The 27,992-nt window shown below is 29.9% G+C and overlaps 2 protein-coding genes across 13 annotated transcripts in view; one reads left to right on the forward strand and one right to left on the reverse strand.

The window, feature by feature from the left end:
- LOC107452824 (V-type proton ATPase subunit VhaSFD) overlaps positions 1-6,618 on the reverse strand; it is a 34,933-nt gene extending 28,315 nt beyond the window's left edge. For both annotated transcript variants that reach the window (XM_071185193.1, XM_016069422.4), the window contains exon 1: positions 6,312-6,618. In XM_071185193.1, coding sequence (XP_071041294.1) covers positions 6,312-6,336 — 25 coding nt within the window. In that variant the 5' untranslated portion in view covers positions 6,337-6,618. The remainder of the gene's footprint in view (positions 1-6,311) is intronic.
- LOC107452822 (protein angel homolog 2) overlaps positions 1-27,958 on the forward strand; it is a 29,405-nt gene extending 1,447 nt beyond the window's left edge. For 3 of the 11 annotated variants that reach the window (XM_016069414.4, XM_071185191.1, XM_016069413.3), the window contains exons 2-3: positions 1,375-1,540; positions 24,871-27,958. In XM_016069414.4, coding sequence (XP_015924900.1) covers positions 1,444-1,540; positions 24,871-26,381 — 1,608 coding nt within the window. In that variant the 5' untranslated portion in view covers positions 1,375-1,443 and the 3' untranslated portion in view covers positions 26,382-27,958. Of the gene's footprint in view, positions 1-1,363; positions 1,541-6,504; positions 6,841-13,205; positions 13,298-24,870 lie in introns of those variants that run through there. The other 8 variants (XM_016069419.4, XM_016069418.3, XM_043044804.2 and 5 more) reach the window with 5 other exon arrangements.
- The last annotated feature ends 34 nt before the right edge of the window (positions 27,959-27,992 follow it).

The raw sequence follows: 27,992 nt of genomic DNA on the forward strand, positions 1-27,992 counted from the left end.
AACCTTATTTTAAAAAGTCGTCAAGGAGTGGCCTATTCTAGGATTTTACTAACATCTGAAAAGAGTTCGCGCGAAACTGTGAAAAACGTTTCAGCTTGGTACAAATAACAAAAGTAAAATTCATATTCACCCCTATACAAACTGCTATACCTACATATTTCTTTAACTTACTAGTAATTACATTTGGAACTAATAGGTACACATATGGAAATGTTTCCTAGGTTGATCCTACTTAAAATTTCTTCTAATTTAATGTGTCATTTTAGCCCATGATTTTGTTAATTTTGACAAGACTTAAAGGAATCTATCCTAAGGGAAGGGATTTTATCCCCAGTTGTGGTTTGAATCCTGCCCAACTTCATATTGATGGGTATCAGCTTTTCTGAGAAGCAATGACAACCTGTGTACAATGCTGACCAAATTGCTACAATCATATTGTTGGTTACAAAATAGTGAAACCTTAACCTCCATGGCCCACAGCGGGCTGTTGTGAAAATATTTTCCTTTTTTATCACGCCAAAAAATCCTAATTTTATTTATATGTACTTAAAAATTTTAAGAATCTTTCTTTGATTATGAAGTTTTAAAAGCAAATGGTGTAGTTTATGCTTAAATAAAGATATTGAAACTGGTTTCTGATGGGGAGATGTATAATTCCAAAGAAAAAACTATTTTGCAAACATTTATTTTTCCTTTTTTCTGTAATGTTTCTTATAAATATTTATAATTTTTTTTTAATTTTATATAATACTTCTTAATCTATTCAACAAATAAAACCAATTTGATTAGTTTTTAAATCAGCTTTTATATTAAATTCATATAAAAATATTTTAGATTATTTTGTTCTTTAAAATAAAGGTAAAATAAAGCTCAATTATTTTACCTGGTGGCTCCTCTTTTTTTTAAAAAAGCTGTGCTTCTCTAATTTTAATCCTTTTTAAAGAAAAGTTTAAATTAGTTGGAAGGAAAATGAAGATTCTTGAAAATGGATTATAAATTTTTTTTAAAAAATTTAAAAGCGATTTTGCAAAATTTTAATGATTAATTTGAGATTTCTGTTTCTGGTGGCTTGTTTCTTTTGTTAAATCTCACTATAACAAAAGAATCTGTAGCCATCCGATGTTTTTAATTAATGTATTTTTTTAAAATGTTTTCTTATAAATAAAACTAGGTACTATCTTTAGAAGTACCGAAGCAATTAATAAGTATTTTTAGACCCATCCTATTGACTTAATTTATGTTTATTCCTTTAATAAAGATAAGTTAGGTAACTAAATTAAAATTTCGCTATATAATTCTTCCAATTGTTTCAAAATTTTTCAGAACCATAGTACTCATGTTTCCTTAATTATTCATTTCGCAGCATTATTTCAGGTGATTTGTTTTGCACTAGTTTGCAAATCTTTGAAAACCACATTATTGGAAATTGAAAAACTTGCTACGATGGATTTCAATAGAATTTCGTATCCCATTGTATACCCACAATATTCATCGTGGGTTCCATATAATGCTGTACCGGTACAAGATGTCAGATTTGGAGGTAATTCTAAAACAAAATTTGGTCTTCACTTATCTATACTTTACTGCCACTTATCTCTACTTCATAAGATCTTCTTTTAATTCTAAAGGTTTAGTTTGATTAATGACATTAAATAACATAAAAAAGAGAAAAGCTATTACTCATGCTCATAATCATGAATAATATAGTCGCAGTGTAGATTCTATTATTTATTTTCAATTATTGCTTAGATTTGTGAATATATCTTAAAATAATGTCTTTTTTTTTTAATCTTTCATCTTTTTCTTTAAAGGGTAAATTCAATTTCAATATTTTGAAACCATTTTTAGTCTTTCACAAAATTTTGTTTTTCATAGTTAAGTTTGATACTGAATTTCTAGTCTTTCATAACAGAATATTCACTGAAGTTTGACTCTCAAAGTTAAGATTATCCAAAAACTTACTAAGTTTATCAAGAAGGAAAAAAAAAATTATAACTTATTTTTATTTATTTATTCTACTTTGGAAATTTTCTTACTTTTAATTTTCAATTCTTAGACAGGACGAAAAATGTTGCATATTACACAGTGTATTTCCTCTTTAATTATTTAAAAAAAGTTACTTTGTGAAATTGCTGCTACAATTTGCAAAGAAATGCATTGGCTATATCAATATTGGGATTTCTACTCTGCCATCCATTTATAATAAACTTCTTTACTTTTCTTGGTGTTTTATCCCTTAGAAAAAACTTATGGACAAATATTGCCATCTAATATAAACAATGAATGCATTTTACTGATTTATAAAGCAAACATTGGTAATAATCTAAAAAGTTATAGCTATGATGACCAAGGGTGTCACAACAGGGGTGTTAGGGATCGGTTATCACCCCCCTCTCAATATTTCCAGGTAAGGGTTGCCAGTTTGAAATTTATTCAGTGAAATATCTGAAGACGTTTACTCTATTTATTTATTTATTTTTGTATACATTATAAGAACGGCCAATATTTTCATTTTGTGATCAATAGAAGCCATGATCATTGAAAGTGGAGTTTTGTGTGGTATATATCCCCATTCTTTCCAGGTGAAGGCTGTTTTACATTCATTTTGCCAAAAACACCTAAAATCATTCCTCTTTTTTTCCCTTTCTTTTTATTTAATAATAAGAACTGCAAATGTTTTAATTTCATCTTAAAAAGAAAAGTAGAACAAAAGGCCATGTAGGTAAAATTATTGGCTTCTTTTTAGATGAAGACCACCAATTTTTCTATTGAAAAAGCTATTAATTCTAGATTTTCTTTAAAATTTAACGTGCATGAATCTGCATATATTTTAATTTCCTGATCATATATTAAATTGAATGGAGCTATGTAAAACATTGTGTTGAAATTTATCAACATTTCAATATTTTAAGAAAAAATCTATATCCACCATTAAATGCAAAAAGAAAAGAAAATTAAAATATCGATTGTAATATACAATAGCTGCTTCATATATAGGAATATAAATCATTGAATTTAGTACCGATAAAATGCAGTCTGATAATTGAATTTTGTGCAACAAACAAATTTAAATTAAAATAATTTAAAAATTGATGATGTTTGATTTATAAAAAAGGTACTAAACTTGCTATCAGAGCCTATTTTTTTTCTATGCAACTTAAATATTGAATGAAAAAAAGTTACAATATAAGAAACTAAAGCTTAATAAAAATGTTTTCCTAATATCTATGGATAAGATATATTAATGAGTAAAATGTACACCATTAATCTAAAATATGACTTAAAATATTTGTACAATCAAGATCGACAGTACCATAAATATTATTACATCTAATTAGTTAAAATTTTTCCAGCTGAAATATTTGTACTATCAAGATCGACTGTACTATAAGCATTATTACGTCTAATGTATTAGTCTAAATTTTCGAGCTGTGAGTATGTCAGTGCATGGTAAATATATTTATCTGGACTTAAATTTTATTTCCTTCCGATCTCATTAATCCATGTTTCATAATCATCAATACAATTGAAGTGCCTGGCAAAAATGGCTTATAACTCAGGATTTCGATCTGATTGCTCATTTATTCAAAAAATAATTATAGTAGGGTTCTCTAAATAAAAAAAAAACTGAACACCTTAATACCTCTTGATCTAATTATCAAAATATCACGTATTAAGATGCAGTCTCAATGGTCAAAGAGCTTAACTTAAATATGCTACTTAGTTTAACGATTACAATATTTTAAGTTATGAAATCAGACACACAAACGTATTTTCTCTGAATAAATATACCTTTTTTTTCTATGAATTTGAATTGTTGAACCTCAAAATATGGAAAATATAGTTTAGATATAGGACAGAATGAGAATTTTTTTTTTTTTTTTTGCATAGAATGATCCTTTTCATATTTTTTTTGCATTTGAATCTGCGAGTTTTAAAATTCTATGCAAACATTGTTTGATTTTCTTAAGTAGTTCGATGGATATTCGGAAATACGTATGAAGCGTAATTGTGTAATGAACATTAGGGTGCTTAATGTTCATGCATGATTATTATTTAACATTTTTAGTTATTATTCTTAAAATTCCGATCACTAGATCAAAAATTAGAAGAAAACTGTTTTTTCCTCTTTTTATTTATTTATTTATTTTTTTTGCATTGACAGGTAGTTAAATTTTTAGTTTTTAGGAATTATTCTTAAAAATCCGATCACTACATCAAAAATTAGGGAGGGGGGACGTTTTTTTTCTTCTTCTTTTTTCCTTTTTTTTCTTCTTTTTTTGTATTTAGCAAATGAGCGTTGTGTTATTACAATAAATGTGTAACACTCTCCCCAACTTGAAGCTTTGACATTACGATGACTCTGATTATGTTTTTTGCAATCATAAAGTTCTTTAATCTTAGATATTAAAACAAAGGCCTATAATATATGAAAATAAATTATTTTTGAGTTCTTTAAATGAGACAAAAAAATAATGCTGAAAAAGGCACTATAAAAAGTATAAGTGTAATATAAATGCAAAAAATCGAAAGTATTGATTGTAAAACACGAAAATTTTATTTTCTCTCTTACAAAGAATAAAGAACTAAATGCATAATTTTTAATTTATTTTCTGCCTCTAAAATTTATTAAAAAAACTTTCGAGGAATTTTAAATTTTCATACATCTTCCCAGTTTTTTTAAACTTTGGGACGGTCTTGCAAATCTAAAAAAAAAGTGACGGAGGGGGGAACATTTTGCTTTGAATAAAATGTTGTCGAGTAACAGCCCTCTCAACAAGTGTTGAAATTTTTTTTAAATGTTTGTCTGTATATTTAAAAAAATGCAAACGACACAACCATTGTTTTGGGTGTTCAACTTTGGGATGCACTTTGTTTTGCTGCTCAGAAACTATAATACAATGGAGTGTGAAGAAATTTGCAGGGTGTGTGGCGGAACAAAAAAATTTTTTTACTTTTTATAATTAGTCCGAGAATTATTAACTGTTAAACTTGCAGTAAAAAATACGGGGGCCGCTCTATACACCCTTGAAATGCAACTACTGAACTGGAATTTGACGTGATGAAAGGTCCATATTAGTTTATGGACTTAAGTCGAACTTGTTTTCGAATAATTTGCTCAAAAGTTAGTGCTATTTTAAGTGCTCTTTCCGTGAACATTTTGCTTTTTTCCCCTCGCTTTATTGGTAGGTCGTAGAAAAATGTACAGGGAGTACGACGAAATAAAAAAAAATGTAACGTATTAATGATTAGTTCGAGAATTATTAATTGTTAAACTTTGAATAAAGAAATGACGATCTGCTGTGCCGCTGAAATGCAACTACGGAGTTGAAACTTGACATGTTAAAAGAATTTTCGTAAAAAGCAAACATTTTTTTTTAAAATTTGTTCGAAAGTTATTACAATTTTAAGTGCTTTTTGTGTAAATATTGTGCAGGTTTTTTCTTTCCTGTAAATTTTGGTTATTCATCCATTGCTGTGAAAAAACGTATTTTTCTCCCTCGAGATCTTCATTTTAAATCCTCGAAATTGAGTTGATGTCCATCAAAAGTAACTAAAAGAAGAGAGAGACAGATTTGATATTGCCAAATATCAATATTTAAAAATTTTGAAATTCGATGGTTGAGCTTGTAATTCTACATAATTTTTTACATCATGAAATAAAGCTTTAAGTAGCTACTCGCATTTATTCTTAGTTATTTACTTGCTTTTCACGGCAACTGTTAAAAACAGAGTTTTGTACAATTATGAAAAAAACGGTGAAAATGAAAATCCTCATAGCTTTTTCCTTCGAACGGGGTACTAATATATTACATACATGTAGAACTCTACTTTATATCTTAGTAACAGATTACTAATAAAGAATTAATCTTAAAGTCATGATGCATTTGTCTGAGGTACCCTAGTGTGACACGGAACATTTTTTGGATATCTTTGATAAAGAATACGAACTTAAGTTTCAACTTGTTTCACTAAAGAAAAGGCGAATGTAAAATTTCCATATATTATTACGCTAGAAAAAGTTATAACATTAGCATGAAATTATATTATTTCACTATACCTATTTATTGTACACATATTATTTATTGCACACCTTAAATATAACACTGGTTTTGGTATTGCCCTTGAATAAACGCGTTCCACATCACGGAAATGTTTTACAAAATAACGCTTATTTTTGAAATCGTTTGCCAGTAATAAAGAACTCGTTTGCTTCATTTTACCATCTAGGCATACATTTAAATTATGCCACAATAACAAAAGATAATTATTATACGCTTCTAATGTAATATAGCTCATAAGGTACTTACATGAAGGCATGAACAATTTTGACATTTTCAATTTCGCGGATCTATCTCACAAAGTAAAGACGTGTTTTTGAAATCGTTTTCCAAAAATGAAGAGAAGTCGTCTGCTATTGTTTTGAAAACTTCGCACGTCAACTATCAACTAAAGTCAGTAAAATGTTTTTCGTGTTAAGTAACAAATTGAAATGAAGGAATTGACGGCACCGTTTTTTAGTTAACCTTCGCCGAGAATTTTTTCTCTTAGCTATCATTATTATACAGCGATCGCTAATATGAAATCCGTGCCTTCGAAGCCTTGAAACCAGTTTACTCCGAATTAGTATGTTTCAGACTCTTGAATAATTTCTCCTGTTTACTTGTCTATTACGTAATGTATTTCTCATCGCACGCTTTCACTATTGAGGATACATGACCAGTTATTTAATTCCAATATAATTCAATGTCATCTTCGATTTGGTATGAATCGATTTTATTTGTGGACTTAGAGATATCAAAAATAGATTAATACCAATCAAAATATATTTTATCAAAAGTATGTATTGTTTTTATCCATCTATTTACACGCGCTGATCAATATGATTTCTTTTTAATTATTTATTGTGTCCTACGCAGCATGCAGCTGTTCTTACACAGTTATTGCATGCTTTCTATTATTTTATCTTTGCTTTTTCCCCAAAACCTATGAAATTGATCGAGAAATCGGGATAATATTTCTGTAATTTTCCACTTCGGTTTTTCGTTAGATTTCGAAACTGTTCTAAATTTTAGATATATTTGTCTTTTCTCTTTAACGGGAGGCCGCGAACTTATTAGTTTCATATTGTTAATTTAACTGTGTTATTTCCTAAAATTGAAAAATTAGAAAGAATGTTTTCTATCAAAAATTCTCTAAAATTATCTTTTAAATTTTGCACTACTATTCTTATTATTTTCCTAAGTTAAAAAAATAAGTAATTTAAGAAATTCTCAAAATATATCTTTTAGTTTGCGCTCATTGTAGCTGTAGTTTAGTTTGCTATCAAAAAGCTTTTCGATATACCTTACATTTATTTCATAATATTCATATTTTCTTTAATGAGAAAGAAAAGTTTTTCTTATTTCTATCTCTCTTTTTAAGCAAATGATTTTGAAAATATCTTAAGTAATTATTTTATTTGTTTATATTTTGTGCATATTTTATTTATTATTTTGAAAAAATTTTTCAAGAGAAATATGGACAAAAAATTTTTACTTGAACATTCGATATATCCTCGATTATATTATCAATATTATCTCCTCTGTGATTTGTAATAATATGGATCTTAAATTTTCATAGATTAAGAAGATTTATAAATTTTTCATTTTTATAATCTAATAAATTACTGTCTTCTTCATATGAAATTTTTTTTTTCAGTCAATACGAGTAAAATAAAATGCATTTATTTACACTTTTGAAAAATTATAATTAGTTATGTGAAAAAAATTGCATAAAGCATTATTAAATTAATGAATTGAAGTTATGGTGTAATTGAAAATCTCATTTTTAAATGCTATTCGTGAATATTTAACTGACATAACAGAATAATTTCTATCTATGAAGAAGAAAAAAAACTAAATTGTGTTATAATTAAAAAAAAATTTATAAGAAAATATTTTTTATCTTATTTTTCCAAATTGGCAATTTTTAAGCCATAAATGTATTGATAAATTCTAATAGAAGTGCAATTAGGGTAGAGATTAAATTATTAGTAACTTTTTTATAGCAACATAAACTGTACAATTTTTTATACTATAAATTTTTTTAAATATGAAAATTTTTTCTGTACTATAAATTTATTGAAATTTATACTGTATTTCAACACTAATTTAAATTAATGATATGATGCACAATTTCGGGTTCCTCTATTATTGGTTGCTTGAATCTTAATTATTTGTAAATAAATTAGCGCATTTTATCTTTATCTGGTTGAGATACTTGACTGATAGATGGCAGCACTGTGAATATCGGTATTTATTAATTTTTATTACAACTCCCGATCAAAAGAATGATATTGTTGACTGTTTTGTGAATTCATTTCAATTCAAATTATTTAATTTTAATTGGTGGAAAATATTGTAATTTTAATTATTTCTATAAGTTGATGAAAACTTTTACTAATAGATAGCTAGAAATTTAGAAAAAATTAAAAATTTATATAATTGATCCTTGTTTATCATCTTTTGTTCCCAATAATAAGAAAAAGTGGGATATGTTTTATTTATTTTTTATTTTTTTAATTTTTTTTTTGTAGAATTTAAAATTTATTTCTATAGTTGTTTAAGGTTTTTGAATCTTATCAATACAAATTTTTATCTATAATTTTTTTTAAATAGTAATAAATTCTACAGCGAATTTTATTTTTGTCCGTTTGAGTGTACTCTTTCTGCTAATAATAAGTGAATGTGTTTATATTCTTAAAAATTTCTATACAAAAAATGTGTACTTAAAATGCTAAATATCAAAATAACTCAAAATTCTTAAGCTAATGAATTTTCTAAATTCCTGCTTTTTAATGAACGTTTTTACTTTAAATTTATTTATCTTTAATATTTAGTCAAACCCTTTTTTTTTAAAGTTATATTATGATAATTTAAAATTTCTCAGAGCTCAATATATTTATTGAACTAAATTTTTTTAATTATTTTTCTACCATTCTCGAAGAATTGCAACACAACCACAATGTAAGGCAATTACCATTGATTCTTCTTTGCTAATATTTACAAATTTCTAATCTCCTAGTTTGTATAAAAATCAATTTTGCCCAAAATAAATAACCCTCTAATTTTCATCTTACTGAAATATTTTTAAAAGTAATAAAGACTTTGTTAAAACAACTTCTTATTTATTTATTTTATCTATTCTTTACAGAAATCTTAAATTAAAATGTTTTTAAAAAAATTTTAAAATATCCAACACTGACCGCTTTAATTTAAGTTCGACTACATGAAAAAAAGTAAAAGTCACTTTCAAAAATGTTTATCCAAAACAGTTTGAGTAAAAAAATTGAAATAGATCAAACTGGTTTTGAAGTCGTGTACTTCATATGAGTGAACAATCTTATTATTTGGTAAAATATATATATTATATAAAATTCCTCTTTAAAAATATCCAATACTAATGACTTTGGTTGATATTCGGCTAAAGAGAAGAAGAGTTGCTCCAAAATATTTACTAAAGTACAAATGTCTGATTGAAATATGTTTTTGATCACATTCATAAAAATTTTAAATTAGATAGAGCTGGTTTTGAAATCAAACTTCTCGTTTAGCTCATAGTTCTCGTAAACTTATTTGATTCATTCTTGAAGGAAAAGTCTTTAAAAATATCCATCACTAACGGCTTTGGTTGATATTCGACTGAATAAAAGTGAATTTGCCCAAAAACATTTACTGAAGTACAAATGTCTGATTGAGATATGTTTTTGATCACATTCATAAAAATTTCGGATTAGATGGAGTTTAGTTTGAAATCAAACTTCTTGTTTAAGTCATAATTCTCATAAACTGATTTGAAAAACATTTGGTTCATTCTTTTAAAAATTCTTCTTTGAAAACACAGCGAGTTGCTCGCAAAAGCAGTTGCTCAAATTTACATGTCTGTAGGAAACAGTTTTTGATGAATTTTTTTTAAATGAATTGAGCTGGTTTGAAAATCAAGATCAAATTTCTTATTAGCTTACTTGATGAGACTTAAAAATATTCGCCATAAAGTAAGTTACATAGCAGGGGTGGCCAAGCTCCTAAATAGTCGAGGCATTCTTCAAAATTAGAAATTTTTCGCGAGCCGCAATTAAATATATATTTAAAAGGTATGAAAATTTTTTTTTACATNGGATTTAATTTTTTTTTTTACAGAAATTATATTTATTGAAAACATATAAATAAAAGTACGAAATATATGCATTGAATTTAAATATTAAACGTTTTTATTTTACTTCTCTTGATAAATCTTTGAAATTTGGTGAATAACTGGTGACAGCACTTCTCAGTAATTCTTTGAGATGTTGGTTAGCTAATACTGATCGGTGTTTGCATTTCACGAATTTTAAAGTGGAATAAAATGATTCACATAAGTAGGTTGTTCCGAATATTGAAATAATTCAACAAGCAGCCCTTTTTTTTAATTCAGGATGCATCGATTCTGGTACAAATTTCCAAAATTCATTAATCGACGTCGACTTGCATTTTAATTGTAGAGCTTGATCGTCTTGCATCTCTATTAATTCTAATTCTTCAGATGCTTTTTGGGTCATAACTATACTGGAAATGGAAAACACATTGAATTATGTTAATTTCAAATGGATTCAGAAAAATATAATAGCACAAAAATGAAAAAGGATTTCGGGTACATTTATCGAGAGCTACAAATAATCCTTCAAAGAGCCGTAGGTTGGCCACCCCTGTTATATAGCATAAACTGCCTTATGTCCGATGAAAAGAAAATAAATCGAAACATCTACTCGATTTCAAATGCCCGGATGAAAGATGTTTTTGATCAAATTTATAAAATGGATTGAACTGGTATTGAAATTAAACGCCTCATATAAGTCATGAAGTCAAATTTCTTATTAACTTATATGATAGATCGTTAAAAGAATCGTTCGAACACTAACAGCTTTAAGTAGTGATGCTCGACATGTTAAGAAATGAGTTTAGTTTAAGAGGGCAGCAGTGCTGTTTATGTGTCTCTATTTTCTTTTCATGAAATCATAGAGTATGAGTAATCGATTTTAACAATTCTCACTCCTATGGTCTACCTCAAGGTAACAAGTAATGCCTGGGCGTTGCGTTAACGAACGCGCTGTTATTTTTCATTCTACAGATCTTAAAACTTTTTAAGTACTTCTTCCTGGGCGTTTACCTACTTTCTCCTGCTACGTAACAGTAAATAATTGACGTTACCCTTTATGGCGGCATTTTTCTGAATTTGTTACAGATAATAATCTTGCGGTTGAAATAGTTTGTTTTGCTATGCATACTTTTGTGATACTATTTAAAAGTAGATATTCAACTGAAATTCCGAAAATTTTTGCATCGAAAAAAATTCAAGGTTTTTGACACAATAGGTTTTAATTCAACATTCCTAATTTAGGGAACCGTTATTAAATTTAAAATTATGCATGTAAACTGTTCTAAGTGTATAACTCTATTAAGACTTTTCGAAAACCTTGTGCTGGCGCCAGCCTAACTAAGCTAAAGAACACCATATTGTCGATACTATATTTCAAAATATACAACTTAAAGATTGACATTAGTGACAAAAAGCATATGTTTTGTGGTTTTACTAAGTAGTATTGTGCCAAGTTAAATACCCCATATCGTTTTTTTTATTTTTATGATAATGCTGTAGCTGTTGGAACCAAAAACTATACTAAACTACTAAAACTCTACTAAAAAATTATGATACACTACTGTAACTTATGAACTGGCAAATTCGTAACGTTTAACATAGGCGTGCCGTCGTCAAAAAATGGACCACCTTGAATAACTTTTTACTTCAAATATGCTAATTAATTTACAGGCAGTATTTTAAGTTACGAAATCAGACTCAAAACTTTCTCTGAATAAACATACCTTTTTTTCTTCGACGGATTATGATTTCTGACCTTCTTAATATAGGGGATAGCAATCTTGGAATTATAGTTTTGTCAGGTGAGCGGTCAAAAGTTTGGACCCCTCAGTGTTAATTTTTACTTTTTGCGCATTTCACCATTCTGCGAGAACCTTTTAGGCAAATTAGAGAAAGTTACAGTTATAAAATTCGGCAGTTATTTCCTTTGATTTCCACAGAGTTTTTAAAATCCGATATTTTCAATGTGATATTATTTATTACAACAACCTAATCTCAGTAACGAAACACGCATTCGAGTTACCACTTTTTGAAGAGTCCGATTCGCGTGATTATATCGTAGATCTTTTATCGGTAGTTACTGCCACGGATTTTGCGAGTTAATTTTTTTTTTAATGTAATGACGATTTACAAAATGCGAAAAGGAAATAATTAGTGTGTTTCCCTCCCGTCAAAACGGGAGATTATCGTTGATAATAATAGAATATGTCTTCTTTTACATGTAGATTTTTTTTTAAAAATTACATTTACAACTGAAAAATAAATTATATACACTTTAATTCTATTCGTAGTTTTTTATTTATTTAAGAACACAAAGCGTTTTTGTTACTTAAAACTAATAACGTGTATATTTTACTTATAACTAATAATATATACATATATATAATAACTCGATATTAAAAATGTCTTACAGAAAGACATATTACATATAAAGACATATACATTATAAGTATTAGAGAGATTTGTCGCAAAAAGCTCGAAAACATTCTGCCACAGGTATTAAATTTTGTATTATGATGCAATAATGATTAATATATTCCTCGATGTTTTCAATGTTATCGACGTTTTAATCAACATTTTTTTTAAACCACTAAAATCTTCGCTATTATTTGATACTTTCTTTTTTATATGGGCGGCATGACAATCGTATTAAACAAAAATTTTAAAAAAAGGAAGTCTTGCAGTCTTCCTATGACGTCATAGTAGCTCAGATTAGTGTCAATTAGAGTATAGGATAGTGATCATAGTATAGGAGCCTTAGTGTAAATCGATACATTCGTATCATCCAGAAGAAGTTATGAACGCCTCTTATTGTACTGACTGCCATCTGCTGATAATAGACTGAACCTCCAGCAATAATAAGGTGAATGAAGCTAGAATCACTTGTTTGGAATAGATGAACGATTGAGCTAAAAGATTCGTTCATCAAGTTAATTGTAGGGTTAACATAAGCACTTGGAAAACTTTCTCCTGATTATTATTTAAGCCCATCTGATTTATTGATAGATTTGTCTGATTGATTTCCTCAAATTTACTAATACAAAACTTGTTGTTTAAAATATGTTTCTCATACGAAATACCTTCCGCTGTGTGGTGAAAAAATGTCTGCAATGTTCCATTTGTAAGTTTTGTCAAATACAGTACATTTAGTGTCTGCATTTTAATACAAATTGGAGCTATCACATATGAAGCCTTTGAACATCCATGCTTTTTTATTATTACAATTCGGAACGTTACGTTTATGAATAATTTTGATAATTCCTGTAATTTTTTTATGTGTAAATTCTTCGAGATGAATGAATCGAACCGCTAAATAAATAATAGATTATGACTGCAAAACAAGTGAAATCAATTTTAATTATTATAGGGATAAAGAAGTAGGCAGATGGTACTAGAGAATTTCGTGCGTTTTAAGAACTAGTATAATATTAATTGAAGATTCAAACAGAACCGTGTCTTTGAATTACACTGAATTGCAAACACAGGTTTCTACGCAACAAATAACTATGTCATAGCTGTAAATCCTTTTTTTTTTCCAATTTTTATTTCTTAGGTTATTTTGATAAGAAAAACTTTAGACTTAAGTTTTTGTTTCTATTAATATATAGGTTGTAGTTTGTTATTTCGGTATAATATATAATGGATTTAATTGCTTCATTAGCATTGTGTTGGAACTTATGCAAAGACGTTTAAAAGAAACATTAATTTGTTTTAATATTTTTACGACCATCTGTACATTTAATGCGCATCGCTTTTAAGAACCGCAGTTGTGGCGCTTGTAAGTAAATGTTTTTTTGTGGTTTCAATAGACTCTTACATCCTTGTAGCGTGACGAGACAATTTTTTTGCTCTCGAGAAAATTACATCTTTGGTATGTGCAGAAGGTGTAAATTGTATCGCTTTGTATAATGCAGCTGCAAGTGCCTCAAAACGTTTTTTTTTTTTTTTCTCTCGTTGATATCACATATTAGTTTCTATGTGCCGTTACTTTGATGATTCCAATTTGGGATTTCCAACTCAAATTAGCCGAAGGAGTGCTACTAGTTGCAGGTCTAGCTCTGACAAATTGTTTTCCTGTTTCTGTGTTACTTATTTAAGTATTAGTATTATAATACTTCGAATTACCTAAGTTGCGTGACAAAAATGTTTTAGTAAATTCTAGATGTTTTCATTATTGTATTAATGAAATGAAAGTTCTATCCAACTGTGCTCTAAAACCCTTTAATTAAGTTTAAACATGAACAATTGCATGCTAATTGTAGTTTTGGGTTTGCAAACATTTCACCAAACTTCCCTCTCCCCATAGCTTACAAATTTAATTCTATTTCTTTTTAAAAATTTTATAACCGTCGTTGAACAGCCGGCCCAATTTTGGGGTTTACGACTACTAATGGTCTACGTCGTAGCCTTGTAATTTTGAACACAATCCAAAGCACAAGGGAACTCCTGGATCAAGTATTGGGATAAATTTGCCTTCGTGGAGGACTTTTTGAAGAAATCAACCCAGATTTGCGTTACATGGAGAGGAACACTACGAGAACCTCCCACGGTTAGTCTGACGGCAAGGAGACTCTAACCTATGATTCGTTTACCACTGAGGTCATTTTACGTTAGCACTGTGGTCGGTGCAAGCCGAATGCAGAATTCGTATCGACCTGCCATTGCTGGGGTTCGAACTCGGTTTACTTCATTGAAAGGCGAACGCTCTACAAAATAAGTTGTATATTTATTTATAATCCGTTCACAATTTTTCCTCACTTCCACTGAAATATGTTCTTAAAAGCTAACCTTTCTGTTCAAAGTCTCTGTCGCCAAATGAAAGGATGCTTTTTAGCGAATATTGTGCTATTTTTTATTACTGTCAGTAACTTTTAGGTTAAGTTTAACCAGCGACATCTAATAATGAAAAATGACGTGTATGTCAATATAGAGAAAATCCGGTTTTGTGAATATAAAGAGTGTTAGTAATCTATTTTTTTGAGAATTAAATTTTTTTTTTTCAAAATGGCGGTGTTTTGAAAGAAAAAAAGTCAACAAGGGACAAAATAAATTTCATTTTTGTGTTTTAATTAAAACCAGTTTACTCAATTAAAAAAAAAAGACCTACCAAAGACGGTGCAAACTATTACCTGCCAAGTCTCCTGTTTACCTGTATATTCTCAAATTTCTCCGCATTTGTTAAAGAAATTGTGATAAGTATCTACTGATGGCAGAAATACTTCTCTTATTCTTCAACAGATAGTGCTATTGTCAGTACTGAGGTATATTGAGTATTAATAGTTTAAGTAGTTAAAAATTCTTCTTAAGATTAAGATTTATATGCATATTTTATACTTCACTAAATGTAAGTGCTAATATTATTTCCATTTTTGAATTTATCTTTTTTGGCTTGCATGTTTATGCATGCTGTATCAAAACTTTACTCGTAGCCTAAAAAATGTCGCTAGTAAAAATCTCCGTTATTTTACATTTTCAATGTTGGCAGGTTATTTGTGTGTCAAAATTCAAAGTAAATACCATTGGTTGAAAATTGTACTTGTTATAGATAAAGCAAATATATTCGAGTAAAATGCGTTTAAAGTTTTGTGATCAATAGTACCTATGAGTAATTAAAATTTTGCCACTAATTATAATGCATTCATACCAGGTTCATAGGTTGCTTCTTCTCTAACAGTTTTAAGTGATAGTTAAGCCCCTTTTTCTTGTCAATCTAACCTTTATGCGACAGCTCATATGTTTTTAGAGTATCAGCTGAAATTTTATTTGTCATTTTAATTTTTTTCATTAAGAATTATTACAGCTAAATAGGTTGCGATTTTAACTGAATATTTTGAAAGCACCATTAATCGGGGTTCCCACGGATCAGGGAGAACAACCAGGAATTGTCAGTGAATTTTATTTTAACTCCAAAAATCTGGGAATAGTTAGAGAAAGTTGCATTTTTTTTTTTTTTTTTTTTTTACAAGAACTTTGACCTGGAAAATAACTAGTCTTAAAATTGTCATTGACAGTAATCAGCTATTGAGATTCGAGTTAAATAATTCTAACCTCTATTACAATTATTTGTTATAAAAATTTCACATTTTAGTCAAACTGAAAGGTATCCATCATCATTTCATGAAGAAAAAAAATTTTACACAAAAAATCTTATAATTCGCATTACAAATAAAAAAATCAAAAGTTTTCTAATGAAAATACGGCCTCGATTTTCATTGAAATTTAAAGGTATACCTGGAAAAGTTAAGAATTTTTTTTTTCTGAAATTGAGTGAGAATCCTAATTAATTCGTTTTCTTACATAATTTAAACAATTAATTTCAATAAAATAGCTGTAATGAGAGTGTTTTACTAAACGTTTAGTTAGGAGGGTACAAATCCATTAATCAACTGAGGGCACAAGTTTACTTGTTCATTCATGTCACCGTGCACTGCGTGCTACATATTATGCTGTAACTTTTACACTTTTGGGAAAATCTACTCAATATTTTAATACAATAATCTTAAAAAAAAAACTTTAAAAAACTGCAATATTTTTTTTAAATATATTGTTTTCCCTTAAGGCAATATATCCACGATATCAAGACTAAGATACTGTTTTAAGTTACAAAATATTCGTATAGAACAGTGTTTCCCAAAATTATGACTTTTGTGTACCCTTTCTAAATTTTTCGTAACGCTGGGTACCACTAATAAAAAATAGGAATGAATTTTTTATTGTAAAAAAAATTGCACAAAAGTTAAAAATCGCAACTGGCTTTTGGCACCACTAATTATTAGCTGTTAACTCTGCAAAAAATAGCCGATAGAAAAATACGTAATCGTAAATTTTCATGGCTAGCTTTGTTTTTAAATAAAAAAATTTGAAATTTTCGTTTGTTGCAAGATATTTCACATAAGAATGCGTACCCCGGATAAACTGTTCCCGTACCCCTGGGGGTACACGTACCACACTTTGGGAAACACTGGCTATAGAAAATACGTTCTTCTTCGATATTTTAACATTAAAAGACTTCACCCTGAATTTTTCTTGCTATAAGTTATCATAAAGGTTAAATGAGTTTAAGTTCATTTACCCGCGCAACTAAATGAAAGTTAAACATTTTTGCTGCTCAATTTTCCTGTCAACGCTAGGTGTTGTACTATTATCAAACCACTACATCTAGTCAATTAATTGTTATATCAAGCATTGACCTAGGGCGTTCAGTACCAGTGGCATCTCTAAAAAATTATATGCTTTTCTTAAAATATTAAAACTTCGTTTATTTGTATCAATTTCCGCATATCTAATGGGAGCGGTACAGATATTTTTGACAGAGACCCTCTTGTCTAGGTATCGAAAGTGTGAAACGTTTCTTTATTCTCTGTAATTACTTGGTCTAATTTGCATATTTGCGTTATCTTCAAAAAAAGAATATTTCAATGTTGGGCTTTTACTACTAAGTCATCAGTCTTGAAAAGTTCTTTGGGTGAATAATTTCCCATTTGTCCTTCCGGCATTTTTTCGTTTGATATAATTGTTCCGCGTACGTTATCTAGTGGGTGGACAATTTATTCATTTTCGTCATCTGTTAAAGTGTTTGCTGATATTTTGTTTCGTGTGCCTTGACGCCAACTCCTTCTTTAGGTGAAAACACCTTAACTCTATCGTCAGATATGAAGTTTTTGAATTGTTGTTAAAATGCAGATACTTTTTTTTATTAGATATCCTGGTTTATAAGTTCAAATTGTTTTTTAATAAGTTCGCGTTTTTGAAGTATGCAGATGAGTAAGATGTATGGTGTTTGCTTCGAACATGCTTCCCTTCCGCGTGTGCTTGGAGTTTAAAGGGCAATTTCGTTTCATTTTTCAATACCTACTATTAGTTCACACTCTCTATATATATATTCATATATCTTGTTCAAATTTTCAATCGTCAATTTACTATTAGTTCACACTCTCTCTATATATATTCATATATCTTGTTCAAATTTTCAATCGTCAATTTACTATTAGTTCACACTCTCTCACTTAGTTCACACTCTAATTTTACTATTAGTTCACACTCTCTCTCTATCTATATTCATATATCTTGTTCAAATTTTCAGTCGTTAATTAAATACTTTAATTCATCCACTCAAGTTCAAATACATTTTTTTTAAGCTTGTAGTGGATGACACTTGATGATAATACAGTTTTTTCAAATGTTAATTCAATAATTAAATTTAATTAATTAGTTTTAGTTTTATATGGGGGAAAATATCTTTTATGTAAGATATTTAGCTGGATATAAAAGCATTATAAGAGATGGATAGACTGAGAAATTATAGACCACCATCAACTATTTCACAATATTAAGTAGCAAAATAGCACATTTCTATTTTGCTACTTAATATTGTGATTCTGTCATATGTATATACATATTTATATTAATTGTAATTATTTAAAAAAAAGTAACTAAAATAAAAATTTTCTTTGTTAACCTAACTAGGAATTGACTTCAAAAAAAAAAAAATTTATATTATTTGTTATTTTCAATTTTCATTGCCGAGGTGATATTAGTAAACTTTGTGTGCAATTCATCTATCAGAAATAATCTTATTAATTGATGAAGCATAATTCCTCTTGCTGTGAACTTGTTATGCAATATAGCAGCACGAAATGTAGCATAAAAATAATGCAGATATTTCGGTACAACTTATTTTGAGAATAAAAGATTGGTTTGCAAAGGTTCAAAAGGAAATCTTCATTTCATTTCAACAATCTTTGCATCAAAGTATTTGTTGTAAGAACAGTAAAGGCAGGAATGGGCGAACTTTACTCAATCATATACTGTTTGTTCTCAAAACTGCTATATTGGCTGAAGAAAAAGAACCTAAATCATATGACCAAACAAATTCCATCTCCGCAAGTTGTTCAAAGATATTTTATCTAAGTAAATAACCAAAATTCGAAATAGAATAACTAATATTTGGGATCGATAATTATGTATGGGGGGATAAATTAAAGAAATATGTCCATGCTGAAAAGACAGAACCACAAAATACAAGTCATTTTAGTGTTTTGCACATAAATAATGTTCGAGACTTACACAAAACCATTCGCAGTACAGCTTGTCGTTTTAGATTGCACAAATTATTAATAGGTGCGCAAATATTGTTAAAACACTTCAAGAAATGACAGATTAAGGCCAATTAAAAATGATTATTATATTAGTTTGCTAATCTCCTCTCTCTTCATCGATGGTGATTTCGGACATCCGGGAAAATAATTTTTTTAGTCATTTTAAAATACGATACGATAGACATAGAATGCACCTTTTCAGGCATTACTATCCAATTAGTACTGGTTAATTACTTTTCACTAGCACTTGGTGTTTAATTTTTTTAAACGAAATTTAAAACGTTTAATAGACTTGTGTCAGAAATTAAGTGAATTTTCAGACTTGGTCTACTGGACCGATTTTAATTAAATCTGATGTGTACATACAATGATACAATACAAAACAAATAAACGTTCAACAATTGTAATGCACACACTTGATCATGCGTAACACGCGTTGAAGTCGGACGGTATGAAATAGCCACATGACAATTCAGGCCAACTGCCACATGAAATGTTAAACTGCCTTATTTCAAGTATGAAATCGAACTGCAAGGCCTGTATATCTGTAAGAGGAGGCCATACCCCCAATTAACCCCTTTTTTTTTTATTCTGCATCCGCTGTTTCATACCTTCCGACCCCAACGAGTGTTACGCATGATAATGTGTGTGTATTACAATTGTTGAATGGTTATTTGTTTTGTATTGTATAAATGTACGAACATATCAAATTTCATTAAAATCGATCTAGTAGTTCTAGAGATGATCGACCAAGTCTGCAATTCCAAGTTTGCAATGCTGTATCTCGAGCAATTTAATTTTTTTTTTCACTTATAAAACAGAAGTTCTCAAATACGGATTAGTTCATTTCGATAATTTTTTTCTTGAAGTTTGTTTTTGACATAACGGTTATCTATGTTCATCCAAAAAAAAAAAAAAATTTCCATACGTGGTGCCTAATATGTGGCAGTGGGCGTGTGTTGATGGATCTGCAAAGAAAATCCCACACAGCAAGGTCGTGGTACACCGGAAAAGCAAATCTGGCTTTCACCTGGATGACAATGACCTTGGATTGAAAGCGAAAAATAAAATAAAAGAAAAACGGCTTTCAGGAGATCGCCCACAATTTCTTGCTGTTTTTTTATACATATGCATACTTATTTATTTATTCATAATGAAATTATCTTTTACCCTTAGGTTGATGAACCTGGGGCACTCTCTTCTTGCACCTTGTTCTCTTTTCATACTTATATTACTGTTGAAACTCGCTAATCCAAATTCCATTAATCGAACCTTTATCTAGTGTCGAACCTTATCTAATGGGAGGGGAACTAATTCAAATTCCGTTAATCGAACCTTATCTAGAGGGAAGGGAACTAATCCAAATTTCGTTAATCGAACCTTATCTAGTGGGGGGGGGGACTAATCCAAATTCCGTTAATCGAACCTTGTGGGAAGGGAACTAATTCAAATTCCGTTAATCGAACCTTATCTAGTGGGAGGGGAACTAATCCAAATTTCGTTAATCGAACCTTATCTAGTGGGGGGGGGGAACTAATCCAAATTCCGTTAATGGAACCTTATCTAGTGGGAAGGGAACTAATTCAAATTCCGTTAATCGAACCTTATCTAGTGGGAAGGGAACTAATCCAAATTTCGTTAATCGAACCTTATCTAGTGGGGGGGGAACTAATCCAAATTCCGTTAATGGAACCTTATCTAGTGGGAAGGGAACTAATTCAAATTCCGTTAATGGAACCTTATCTAGTGGGAAGGAAACTAATCCAAATTTCGTTAATCGAACCTTATCTAGTGGGAAGGGAACTAATTCAAATTCCGTTAATCGAACCTTATCTAGAGGAAGGGGAACTCATCCAAATTCCGTTTTTCGAACTTTATCTAGAGGAGGGGAAAGAAAAAGCTACCATTCAATTCTACGATTCATAGATATGAATCTGTAGACACAGAACTGTCGATGTGTACCACTGGTCGTAACTTTGACCAAATATACATTTGGTCAACATTACGAAATTAAAAAACATGTGAATAGTATGTTTCATTTCCTTTTGTAAAACCACACTACTTTGCACCTCGATTATGACATGTGAACATAGTTCACTGTGCATAGAGTGGCATAATTCACGTAAACTTTACAAAGTTATATCAGAATAATGATCGTATTGCAGTTAATTCACTTGCAATGTGATCAGTTATTTTTCCATTGTGTTTACTTAAATAAATAGATCGCCGCAAATTACGTTAGTAATTTAATATGAGTCACAGTTTATGGCCGCCGCCAAGCTGTCTAAAAAGAACTAGAAAATCCGTAGAATTTTTACTGCAATAAAAAATTTGTTCTGCAATAAACTTTTCGTCGGAAAAGAAATAAACAAATCTATTTTTATTGTTTGTTTTTTTTTAAGTTTTTTTTATCTCATTAAGATGTTATTTTTTAAGTGTTTTTTATCTCATTAAGATGTTATTTTTCATGAGACGAAGCATGTCGACTAAATTTTCAGTTACAAAATATAAACATAGAATTCCTTTTTATACTTTAACATTGTGGAAATATACTTCTTGAACCACCACTAGATGGCATTGTTAACTGTCAAAAGATTCTTGAAAAAGACATTTACATTTTTAATGTAGTTATAGTAATAGCCATTGTCATGTATACTTCATGTTAAAATATATCCTTTTTGTTGTTACTTATCCCCTATATCTGGTTATTTGAATAGTTTTCTTTAATTTAAGAAAACGAGAATAAATCTTCGGTGTAATTATCAACCCGTTAGGAATTAATTAAACTCTAAAAGAGAAAAACATTAAGTGGGATAAGCCTGAAACTAACCTTTATTCCCGCTACGATCATTGTTTCCGAGACAAATCGACATCTCGCATAATCATAGTAGTGTTCCTTTAAAATGACTTTTTTAATACTTTAACAAATATTAAGTGGCAACAGTCCAAAGCTCTTTGATCATTATTTCTTTCACGAACGTTATTTCCGAGAGGGATGAATCAATGACTTTATAATCAAATTTTCTAAACAAACTCGAGATAATATGTTTGTAACTTCTAGATGAAATGTTGGTTTAATTTTCAGTTACAAAATATAAACATATAATTCCTTTTTATACTTTAACATTAAGTGGGATAAGCTTGAAACTCAGTCATCTTTATTCCCGCTACGATTGTTGTTTCCGAGATACATCGACATCTCGCATAATCATAGTAGTGTTCCTTTAAAACGATTTTTTTTTAATACATTAACAAATATTAAGTGGCAACAGTCCAAAGCTCTTTGATCATTATTTCTTTCACGAACGTTATTTCCGAGAGGGATGAATCAATGACTTTATAATCAAATTTTCTAAACAAACTCGAGATAATATGTTTGTAACTTCTAGATGAAATGTTGGTTTAATTTTCAGTTACAAAATATAAACATATAATTCCTTTTTATACTTTAACATTAAGTGGGATAAGCTTGAAACTCAGTCATCTTTATTCCCGCTACGATTGTTGTTTCCGAGATACATCGACATCTCGCATAATCATAGTAGTGTTCCTTTAAAACGATTTTTTTTTAATACATTAACAAATATTAAGTGGCAACAGTCCACAGCTCTTTGATCATTATTTCTTTCACGAACGTTATTTCCGAGAGGGATGAATCAATGACTTTATAATCAAATTTTCTAAACAAGCTCTAGATAATATGTTTGCAACTTCTAGATGATATGTTTGTTTAATTTTCAGTTACAAAATATAAACTTAGAATTCCTTTTTATACTTTAACACTAAGTGGGAAAAGCCTGAAACTCTGTAACCTTTATTCCCGCTACGATCGTTGTTTCCGAAATAAATCGACATCTCGCATAATCATAGTAGTGTTCCTTTAAAAGGATTTTTTCAATACTTTAACAAATATTAACTGGCAACAGTCCAAAACTCTCTGATCATTATTTCTTTCACGAACGTTATTTCCGAGAGGGATGAATCAATGACTTTATAATCAAATTTTCTAAACAAACTCTAGATAATATGTTTGTAACTTAAAATACACGTTATGTCATTCTTGGGATCATAGAAGCGGAAAGATAACGGTCGACGTTAACCATTTGAATTCGTGGGAGTTAGCCCTAACGTCACTCATCTACAAAATGGGGGAAAACAAAATGAGGAAACAATACAATAAGTGAGGACTTTGCAGGAAAGATGACTTTGTTTAATGATGCGTAGTGTAAGCGAATAAAAAAAATAAAAAAAAGTTCGAATTTGTGTGAAGATACCGGTACAAAAAAAAATTATCGAATTCACTTTTCGAAAATGAAAATGCTATTTTTGTTCTAAAGGAAACTGATGAACCCTTTAAACCTGATTTAAATAGATTTAAAAAAAACTAGGAAGAAAGTGTCATTTTTATTAGTTATTTCCTGTTTGTATTTTCCTCACTTGTGTGTGATTTGAAATTTGTGAAATGGTTGAAGTATTTGAATTATATTTTTGTTTTTGTAAAAGTAGTTGAAGTAATTTTGCAAAATAGGAAATTTCTATTTGGAATGTATAATTATTTCTATTTTTACAAACTTCGAATTATTAATCATAGTTAGAGAATTTCGCAGTATAAGTCTAACCGAGTTAAAAATAAATTAATTAGCTATTTCTTTCGGACCCACATGTTTTATTTGTAACATCACACTAAGTTTACTGAAAAACACTTTTAATTGAAGAATTAAGTGAAGGAAATAAGGAATCTTTGAAAAACTCAGTTGTTGTCTTCAGCCATTAAGGCAGAGGGGGTGCGATCTATGGACAAAAATTCGAATTTCGGTCGTAATTTTGACCTGAACCAGAGAACGATCAATCTCCAATTCAGTACCCCCAGAGGTATTGATTTATTATGGGAACATGGAGGGCTTTGTGACCCGACAGATTTAACGCGCACCAGTCACCATTTATTACACGGGAGTCTTTGGCCGGCTGGTTTCGAACTCCCGGCTCAGCCTCCTGCCAACCAGGCTATCCCGGCCGAAGAACTCGGTCTTTTGAACTCAAACCAAATAAATAACACTTTTGCTTGATGTATAAAACAATAACGCATATAATCTGCTGAGTATTTTAATGAGGCGTTTTTCAAATAAAAAAGATGTTTTAAAACAGCTTTTTTATATTGCTATACATTCTATTACTAGTTTTCATTCGCTAAACAACCCATGAATGGTTGAATCTTTCGAAGTACCTGTTAGCCTTATGTCAACACGTACTCTCTACTCTGCCTCAGCCTTTGTCAATAGTGCCAACTGTGAATTGCAACATGTTCGAAACCTTTTTTTTTTCTTTGAAAAATGTGTGAAGAAACAATGTTAAAAACGGCTAGCGGATAGTTTCATGGCCTCACAAAAGCTTCGCAATGAAATTTAAAATACAATTCGCAATAAAAAATATTCTTCTGGAAGTATTTGGATCAAAATTTCGTATTGACGAGGAATGGTATACGATTTTCTACCTTGTATATTATATTATCGTGTATAAATATTGTTTATATACGATAATATATATATACCTTGTATAAATATTATCATGTCTAACCATTTTTCTTTGTATTTTATAGGTTTTTCGCCGCCACATCAACATGACATGGCCCGACAAGGTGCAATGAGCATTGAAGACATTATCAAAAACAAAATTGCCCATTTTCGACGATGGAAGCAAACAAAATTGAGCAAGAGACGTCCAAAATGGGGTTTTCAATTTTCTGTTATGACCTATAACATATTAAGCCAAGTAGCGGTGGAAAATCATCGTTTCCTGTACAAGCACTGCAGCAATACTTTTCTTCAAGAAGATTATCGAGTTTCCAGGATCTTGCCGGAAATCTTGAACAGCAGAAGTGATATTATATGCTTGCAAGAAGTTGAACAGCATGTGTTTGAGTACAGAATCAAGGAACTTTTTCAAACTAATGGATTCGAATCGATTTTCAAGAAGAAGACAAGCAGTAAAGGCGATGGTTGTGCCATCTTGTGGCGAAAGAAGAAGTTCGATCTTCTTCAACATTGTGAGGTTGAGTTCAAAGCAAATGGGAACAAGTTTTTAAATAGGGACAATGTTGGTTTAATTGCTGTTTTGAAACCCATTCATCCAAATTTAAGGGACATCAATCTCCATGTTGCTACCACCCATTTGTTGTTTAATCCCAGAAGAGGGGAAGTGAAACTGTGCCAGCTTCGACTACTTCTTGCAGAACTTGAAAGATTAGCTTTGAAGGAAATCTCTAGTGATGGTCAGCATCATTATCATCCTATAATCCTCTGTGGGGATTTCAATATCGAACCACATTCCCCTTTATATCAGTTTATCGAGTCTGGATTTGTTGATCTAACCAATGTTTTATCTGGAGATATGTCAGGACAGACAGACGGAAAGAAAAGGGGCAAATGTGTGAATGGTGAGCAATTATCTTTGCACAAACTCGGTATAAATCAATCTAGTCGTTACGAGGATACATCAGAAAATAAACTATCAACTTCTGTACCAAATAGTCAATCATTTGCTAATTCAGGCAGTGGGTCTAGTAACTTGGCTAATCCACCGACAATCGAATCTGTGGACCCCAGTATATTGTTAGCAATCGGTAAATCGGATGATCCGCGTTGGATAACTACTTTAAAAGCAATGGGTCATGATAAACTAGCCCAAGATCTAGCTTCCAAGCAATCAGCCGTGCCAAAAACGTCTGTAGATTTCAAAACCAATAAAGCCGCCAATTCAAACGACTCTGAAGATATGGATAGTAGTGATGGTAGGTGCGAGCAAAGCGACCTTCAGTTTTCTCACAATTTCAAATTCATACCTGCCTACAAGTTTCAAACCGATAATCCAAAAGACATGCCTATCACGTCCATGACTGGCTGTGATTACAATACTGTGGACCACATTTTTTATACCGTTAGAGAGAAGCAAAATATTAATACTTACACTGAAGGGAAATTAAAACTGTTAGGTGTGTATGGCCTAATGCGAAAGGACGATATTGATGATATCGGAGGATTGCCAAATGCTCACTTGGGCTCTGATCACACCAGTCTCATTGCGCAGTTTGGATTGTGTTGTAAGAGATAAAATATTTTAATTCGTATCATCCTTCATTTATTTTTTATAACTATGAAGAAGTGAGCAAGCTAATTTAACAGGGTGCGTAGCGTTTTTTAAAAGTGCTTAATTTTCCCTTTTCCAAAATGTTATTTTTCCTTTATCATGATGAATTTCGCCATGAAGTATGCAAAAAGACACTTTTCGCATTGTTCTATTCTACGTTTTCACAATTAATTCAACGTCTGTCCGTAGCGTATGAAAACGCCATTCGTTTTAGATGTTTCAAAATTTTATGATTTTTTGCAATTGTCAAGCACTATGACAAAAGTTTTTTTTTTTTTTTTTGACATGACGGGTAAAACCGTTAATTGTCAAAAACGTGCCCACTCTGCCAAGTTATGAATTTTTTTAAGTGCTTAAAAATATTTTTGAGTGCTTATTTTTTGTTAAAAAATTTGGCTACTCACCCTGTTAATCAATGTTTTATTCTAGTGAGTTGGAAGAAAAAGTTCGTCTCTTTTAAGTGTCAAGAAGTTATTTTTAAATTAAAGCTACCTCAGTTAATAACTAAAAATTTTACTAAGCTCTTATGTTAACATGTGATTACAAGTTCTAGTTAGCATGTCTGTTCCAAAAATGGCCGCTGATTTTTTAAAAAAAAAAATCGAAAGGAGATTAGGTTTGTACTTAAGAGGTTCAAAATTGGTAACAAAAACTCGTCAACAGATGGCGCTGATGATTAGGAAAAGCACTAAATCAAAGTTAGTGCATCTGCTTTCAAATGGTGGTTATTTTGAGACCAAGTTTCTATAGGTTTTCTCAGTCAGCAGCACCAACTTGGTAACTAATTTTGAAACTTACTGAGAGTGAAGTTCTCGTTTCCTAAACAGTACTCAGCTCGTACGTATGTTTCTATCTACCTCCTTTATTCTTTAATATATTTTTCAAATCATCGGTCATTTTTAGACCCTGTTTAACTTACGCCACCACAATAGCTCTTGTAAAAGCATGCTCCTATATGACATATTGTTAAGTTGCGTAAAGAGGACTATTTGGTTCAATTGTTAAAGACCTTGGAAATTTTTCTTATTATATTGTTATTTATTTATATGCTATAAAATAATCATTAGTGATTATTTTATAGCATATTAATATAGGAAATTATTTAACTAAATTGAACCAAATTTTTAGATAACCATTATTTTCCTAAATTAAATGGAGAATGATTTAAGTACTTCACGTTATGCTTGAATCTTTGAGGATATTGTCCATGACTTCTGCGCTGTGTAAATAAATATATTTTTTAAAGAAAAGCTTTTGGATATAAATAATTTAACATCTATATAACTTGTTAACTTAGTGAAATGCTAATTTATTACCCTAATTTTAAATTAATAAATGTTTGGTAAATGGATGATGACATTTCCACTAGTTGAATGATATTGATATTTAATGTTGGTGTAAAATGTAAACACTCATTTTTTTTAAGTACAAAATTGACGTTTTTCAAAAGCTTATCAGAGTTGTTAGTACATAAAAATGTTTGTGATAAATATTGTAATTGACATTCTTCTCGAATATAAAAAAAAAATATTATTAACCTATATTGTCTATGTCATTTTTGTATAAGCTTTAAGG

The sequence above is a fragment of the Parasteatoda tepidariorum genome, chromosome 9 (genome assembly GCF_043381705.1).
Source record: "Parasteatoda tepidariorum isolate YZ-2023 chromosome 9, CAS_Ptep_4.0, whole genome shotgun sequence".
Classification (NCBI taxonomy): domain Eukaryota; kingdom Metazoa; phylum Arthropoda; class Arachnida; order Araneae; family Theridiidae; genus Parasteatoda; species Parasteatoda tepidariorum.